The sequence below is a fragment of the Helicoverpa zea genome, chromosome 7, assembly GCF_022581195.2.
Source record: "Helicoverpa zea isolate HzStark_Cry1AcR chromosome 7, ilHelZeax1.1, whole genome shotgun sequence".
NCBI lineage: Eukaryota > Metazoa > Arthropoda > Insecta > Lepidoptera > Noctuidae > Helicoverpa > Helicoverpa zea.
Genome location: NC_061458.1, coordinates 5,058,801 through 5,066,205, shown reverse-complemented (window position 1 = coordinate 5,066,205; position 7,405 = coordinate 5,058,801). Strand labels below are relative to the sequence as shown.

General features: G+C 35.5%; 1 protein-coding gene across 1 annotated transcript; it reads left to right on the top strand.

The window, feature by feature from the left end:
• The first annotated feature begins 882 nt into the window (after positions 1 to 882).
• On the top strand, positions 883 to 7,226 carry LOC124631660 (juvenile hormone esterase-like). Its single transcript, XM_047166160.1, has 4 exons — positions 883 to 1,176; positions 2,011 to 2,174; positions 5,362 to 6,659; positions 6,743 to 7,226. Exons 2-4 carry the CDS (start codon positions 2,025 to 2,027, stop codon positions 6,954 to 6,956), a joined length of 1,662 nt encoding a protein of 553 aa, XP_047022116.1. The 5' UTR covers positions 883 to 1,176; positions 2,011 to 2,024; the 3' UTR covers positions 6,957 to 7,226.
• Positions 7,227 to 7,405: the final 179 nt, after the last annotated feature.

The following is a 7,405-nucleotide window of genomic DNA, read 5'->3' as shown; positions in this document are numbered from 1 at the left end:
TATGTATATATATCGACGACCTACCTATGTTGTTGGTTGGTGTTCACTTAGGCAACATTTTCAAATAAACATTTTATTTTGAATTTCCCGCTCCCAATCTAAGCAATTACCTTACGACAATCAAAGTCACAAGTTACTACACTGTTTTACACAGTGATTTATAGAGATTTTACCGTACCTAAATACCTAATTAATTAATTAATTAATTGTATTTTTTAGCAGAAAGTAGGTATAATGTAGGTATTTATTAAGACACTGCCTATTATGTATACATTATCAGGGCCCCGATTCTCCTAATTTTTCTTAAGCGTCATACGATTCACGTTCGACTCGATTCGACTGAGGTCCAATCCCGACTCGATTACGATTGAAGCGTATGTGGCATTCCGCTATTTTTTCTTTGAAATAAACATTTTTATCCTTTTCTGTCATTCAATAATGAATCATTTTGTCTGCAAATGATTTACGATTGCAAAATGATTGTACAGCAAACTACCGTATAGACCAAAATCACCAAAATAGCAGACCAATCGCACACCAATCAAATGTCAATCGAATACGATTGGTCTTTTATTAGTAGCAGAATGCCCGATATGGTTAAAACTGCTATTGCGATCATATTCGATTCGATTTCTATTCGATTTTGACAATATTAACTTAGGAGAATCGGGCCCCAGGAAGTCTTGTATTGTTAGTTTGATGTTACATTAAAATAATCTCACTTAATATAATATAAAGTAAAACAGTTGGTTTTATAACAAGTACAAGTAACAAGAACAGTTGGTTTCTCATAAAAACAATAAACAACAAAACGCGGCCCAAAAACTACTATATTCATATGGTATTTTTGACATGACATGTGGCAAGTATGGCAACTTTTTGACAGGCACTAACATGATAACACTTATCACAAATATTTAATTGTGTAAATAATTTCGTTTCCAAGAGCATTGAGCAGTACGTTTCTTGAATCAGTACTTAAAAACATACTGACGTAATATCTCGTGTGTTGATAAAACTATTTTGTCAATGCCACAAAACGTAATACTCGTTAACACTATTCTAGACGTTGTTTTTGTATCAAATATTTTAGTTAAGAAAGTTTATGTCAGTTCGCTACTTCTTCGTATATCTTCATCATATACGCGTTGGTGACGAAATATCTCTTCGGGTTTTGTAAGTACCTACTACAAACTTCTAAGATCATTATTTTTAGATTAATCATGAATACCAACACACATCTATAGATACAGACTTAAATTTTATTATTCAGTAATCTAATAAAATTATATGAATCGAAAACTACGAAGTTTATGTTTATTTACAAAAAGATAATCTGTAACTTTATCACTCTAATCTAGATTGTGCCTTATACCTACCAAAAGTTTATTTCAAATTCATTCAAGAAGGATTAGATAGGTAGGTATAGTTACCGGCACGGATATTGAGCTCTCGGCAGAAGAGTGGGGATCGCTTTGCGCACCGTACACATAAGGCAATAAGGCAGTAAATCGCTTCTGTGCAGGTGAAGGTCAGGGCTCAATATCCGTGCCGATAACTATACTTACAGTTTCGTTTTCAGGCAAAAAAATAATATTTGAGTAGAATGAAAAAAGTTTGTTTCATAATTGTTTGTTCAGTTTAATTTTATTTCAAAACATAAAAAAATCATTCACATACCTCCTATAAAAACACTTCATACATATGGGTGCTTATATAAAAGAAACAGGTTTCCAGTACAGATAATTCTGTACAGAGCAGTACTGATACAGTGTTAACTCACCTAAAGAAAGGTGAAACTGTCCATAGTGACCATCAAAATTAAACTTGTATGACTCGGTCCAGGTAGTCTGCACCAACAAGTTACAACCTGTTTCTTTATAAGAGAGTGTTGATTATATTGAAATACTTATGTATTATACCTGTGCCACTTGGTGCCAACCCATACAGTTTGTCTGTACCAAAAATCTGTTTCTTTATGTAAGCATCCTACTAATACAAATCTTTCAGGTTAAACAAACAAGATGGATTCTATACCAGAAGACTCAAAATGCATTGTAGAAACAAAAGATGGCCCTGTTTGTGGATTAATTGATAAGAGTGATGAAGGAACTTATTATAAATTTAGAAGTATCCCTTATGCCAAACCTCCCCTCGGACGCCTGAGATTTTTGGTGAGTAGTTTTAATATTAATTTTTTTTAGGATAATTTGGATTTTAGACCTTAACCAGATTAACACAAGAATTGTTAGCATTTTAAGAAATAACTTATAAAGTAATCTCACATTTGCTCCAGTTTCTAGTCATGCTGCAAACTACTTTTTATATGTAGATGAGACATGCCAATGATCCGCACCAGTTTTATGAATTAATTATTTAGGTACAAATAAGTGTTACTCTGATTGCAGACAATTCATCAAGTATAAACAAACTACATAATTACTGTGTTATCTAAATTTTAATTGTAATAAAATGTTGTGTTATTGCCGAATGACTTATGTATCTCAGACATCTGACTAAATTATGCATGTTATGATTTGACCATATCCATTATTCAAAACACTTTTTTTTATTCCTGAATCCTGTATTTTCTAGTCAAATACTATAAAACAAACACATTAGTGTAAGTTAGTGCGATAAATGTGCATCCTTTACAAATGATGCAAACACTTTAGCACTTTAATATCTGCACGGAAAAACATAACAAACAATATTTTTTGTTAGACACCAATCAAATGATGAACCTTGAAACACTCAAAGCCAATTGCTACTTTAATTTACAAGGTCCTGAAAATCACAGTTTTGGATAATATGTCTACTGTCATGAATATCAATAAACAATTCATGAAGTAGCTTCAAGAGCTTGAACTTGAAAATGTTAATTAGGTATATATATTGTATGCTTTATTCATACTTCTTATAATTTAGCTTGATTGATGACGGCTCAAAGATGTAGAGGACTACAACTGAGTTGAACTGAGCCAGCTGTGCAGATGGGATAGGAGTTAATGTTTTGTTTGACAACATATTTACGTTAGACCTACCAGATGTTGGGTTTTCAATCACCCATAGTAAAAAAAGAGATTTTTAGTCATCAATTTTATATTCAAGTCAAACATTAAGGGTCAATTCCCACTGAAAGAGCAGCGGCCGGCAGCGGCCGTAAGAGCACGGACAATGTAAGAGCGCGGCGCGACGCGGCCCAGCGCGGCGCCGCGCGGCCCGCCGCGCTCGCGCTCAATCACTTGCATTTACGGCCGCTGCCGGCCGCTGCCGGCCGCTGCTCTTTCAGTGGGAATTGACCCTTAGGGGCGGCCGGCAGCGGCCGGCAGCGGCCGTAAATGCAAGTGATTGAGCGCGAGCGCGGCGGGCCGCGCGAGCGCGCCGCGCTGGGCCGCGTCGCGCCGCGCTCTTACATTGTCCGTGCTCTTACGGCCGCTGCCGGCCGCTGCTCTTTCAGTGGGAATTGACCCTAAGGCATTGACTGCAATTTTGGAGTATTGATGATTTATTTGAAGGACCATCCTTTGATTTTAAATTCCAGCTTTTCCTAGGTAATAATGTCTCTTGCCCTACACCTATAGTTATCATCTACCTCTAAATGATAATTTCATTTATATACTTGAACCGTACAAAACTCTATAAATAGATTATTGATTACAGTATTATAATACGTTAATGCCATGGTCACGATGACACTAAGGTCAAAAAGTAATAAAGTAATGGGTTCACAAGCAAGTAGATACCTACATAGAAACATATAGCTAGGATAGTAGGTATACGCTACAGTTGCAAAATACACTTTCTAAATCTCTCGGGACCGTTGAATTTAATAGCATAATACCGATACCGTAGTCTGAAATCGACAAGCGTGAAGATATGCGTTTTTCGTTTCTTTCCAGGGGTGCGTTTAAACCAAAATAACGAATGCTCATGCATTCCGCGCCTAATTCTTTTAGAGAAATCAACGTAAGAATATCTAATCATAAAATGCAGCAAAAGAATGGGCCAGGCCACAACAGTGCGTTGCGGCGTCGCATCGCAAAAACAACATTGCACAGCTATGCGATTAATATGATATGCGTCGTTGATTTTTGCGATGCGACGCCGCAACGCACTGTTGTGGCCTGGCCCAATGCTAGTTACTTATTTGTCCGTTTAGATGGCAATGTTTATGCTGTTATTGCCTGGGGTGCGAAGGAGTACCCACGGAATCCCTATAAACTCGTGAGGACATTTAAAAACCGCTAGGTACTTAATTTATAATTAAGTTAGTTAAATCCTTCAAATAAACGCTCAACGCTCGATCCTTGATCACCCAAACTGAGATATTATTTGCTGCTAGTAATTTGTTAAGTCTTACTACTAATTTAGTATTTAACTAAAAGATAAAAAGTGACCTCTTGTCTTATTGTAGACCCACGCAAAGCAGACATCACGTTATTTTGGCTTATGCTTATCTATGTTTACCAATTTGCGATAGGTAAAGTCTGATCCTTGAATGTCAGATGTTAAAGAGTTGCCGGGTAACTGATACTTTCGTGATTCAGCCAATTAAATAAAGGCTTAATGTAGGAATAGCATTACCTTAACTTTGAAGCAATCCCCATTGAAGTCATCAAGTTTATCTAAAAAATGTATTATTTTTAAACGACTTCCAAAAGTGAGGAGGTCCTCAATTCGGATATTTGTATATTCTTTATCCCGTCTACTAGCTGTTTCCCGTACTTTCCCAAGTCCCGAGAGAAATACTTCCCGCAAACAGGAAAAAGTAGCCTCAAACTCTGGAAAACGCGACAGACAAGAGTAACTTTTGCATTAACATATTATAGAATAGTGAGCCTGATGGTGAGGACTTGAGGAAAAAAGAAAAGACGTAAAAACTAATAATTATTACAACATTTACAATCTTTCTGATACTATAAATAACATAATATCTTAGATAGGTATAACTAATACCTACTTATTCACCATGAATCATAAAAATAAGATTATTTAATGCTTTGTAATGCTGACTTTTTTCATATTTACGATAATTAAATATTAATTAATTACTATTTTTAGAGATACGTCCAATATTATCACATACAGCTTGGCAAAAAAGAGTGTGGAATAAATGAGGTCAGCACTATCGCACCTGTGGCAACCCGGAGTACTACGACTCACAGATTTTGATATTTGTTATTTTTGAAGATATTCAATCCTAAGTAGGCGATGTCCCTTGGACACTTGAATGTCCAGTATTAACGATGTTAACAATTTTTATTTGATTTTGATTTTTAGTTCCAACTGTCACCGCGTCAGACTCTTTTTTGCCAAGCTGTAACTAACAACAATAAACAATAGTATATTTGTTTCCAGCCTCCATCGCAAATCGAACCATGGAAGCAGGTACTTGATGCCACTAAAGAGGCACCTTTGCCGTTATGTTTAATCCCTAACAAAAGTATACATGGTTCTGAAGACTGCCTATACATAGAAGTTTCTACTCCAAGTACGCAGCCTGCAAAGCCCATGCCTGTTATGTTCTGGATAGGGACATATGCATATACAGGGATTCTGGACAATGTATTTGATCCTTCACTTATCAATGATCAAGAAGTTGTATTTGTTAGATGTGGATTTCGAATAGGACCCTTTGGCTTCCTCTCTATTAATGATTTTACGGCCCCTGGTAATTGTGGACTGAAAGATGTAGTAATGGCCCTGAAATGGGTTCAAAAAAACATAAGTGCCTTTGGTGGTGATCCAGATAATGTAACTATATTTGGGGGTTCGTCTGGAGGAGCTATTGTCCACCTAATGATGTTGTCCCCAATGGCAACAGGTCTTTTCCATAAGGCAATCATACAAAGCGCTAGTGCATTAAATAATTGGGCAATAGCCAAAAATCCCTCTCAGGCAGTTATGGACCTCGCAAATGAATTGAAAATAACAAAAACTTCTAGTGTAGAAGTAGTTGAAGAGTTACGCTCCTTACCTGCGGAGGACATTATGAATACATTTTTTAATATGAATTTTGAAGCCAGTCTGATGACTAACCAAGATGTTATTGATGCAATCTTTAAACCATGCATTGAAGTTGATTTTGAGGGCCAACCTGCGTTTATCACAAAAAGTCCGCTTCTCATCATGAAGTCCGGTAATTTCAATAAAGTGCCATTAATAATCGGAAGCAATAATATAGAGGCTGCTTTATTTGAATTCATAAAAGAAGACTTTTACTCAGATTACGAAAAGTTTAACGAAAACGCTAGTCTTTTAGTACCAAGATCATTGGCGAGAGAAGATAAATTGACAAAAGTCATAGGTCACCAATTACTCAAATTTTATTTGGGTGGAGAAGAACATTTACGGGAAGACACAAGAACACAATATTTACAATTGATAAGTGATTATTTTTTTATATATTATGTTAATAAAACTGTAAGAATACACAGTAATATGGCACCGAATTGTCCAATATATTATTACATTGTTAATTATGCTGGTGAATGGTCAGTACCCGCAGACATGAGATTTTTAAACTCTGCTGGTCATTGTGCAGAAATTCCATTTATATTCCGCCTTAGATTGCCAGATATTTGCAAAGGTAGCAGAGATTCAATGACAACAAGGAGACGAGTAGTCAAAATGTGGACAAATTTCGCTAAAACCAGGTATTTATGACACAATTTATGATTAATCAAGTTAGAAGTGAGTTTAGTGCTTATTGTATTCTAATGTAAAATACTGTTTCTAGTAATCCAACACCTGATGAGAGCGACGGACTATTGAAAATAACTTGGGATCCTGTTGAAAATCAAGATAAGCTAAACTACCTTAGCATTGGGTCAGAGCTTACTAAAGGTAGAAACCCTTTTGAAGAAAGAATGAAATTCTGGGATTCTCTTCACCAAGAACATGCGTTTCTAAGAACACTTGTTTATTTCAATGACATAGGTGTATCATGGTAACACAAACTCATTAGATTGTAGGCAAGCTTTAGATACGTTTTTTTTACACATATTTGTCAAGTGTTCGTGTATTTACAACTGTTAAGTCACTGTTTCTCTTTTTGATGTTGAGATTGTTGGAGATTAAAAATAAATGTATTTTTTATATATAAATTCTTTACAAAATATTAAAAGCGTAAAATTTACAGAAATCAGATATCATGTAACAAGAACCTCCAGAATTAAAAGTATCGCGGAAATAGAAATATTAATACAGCAATCTCAATTGCTCTTATGTTTTTTATTCATTAAAAAGAAACCTTATAACATATATTGCAGTTCCTAATAATGTAAGTTCTAAAAATAAATTCGAACTACCGGTAATAATTTCTTTAAGACGGCGTCATCAAGGATGATGAAATTACCTGGACTGTTACATTAATTTTAGTATGATAGCTCACATCGTTTTT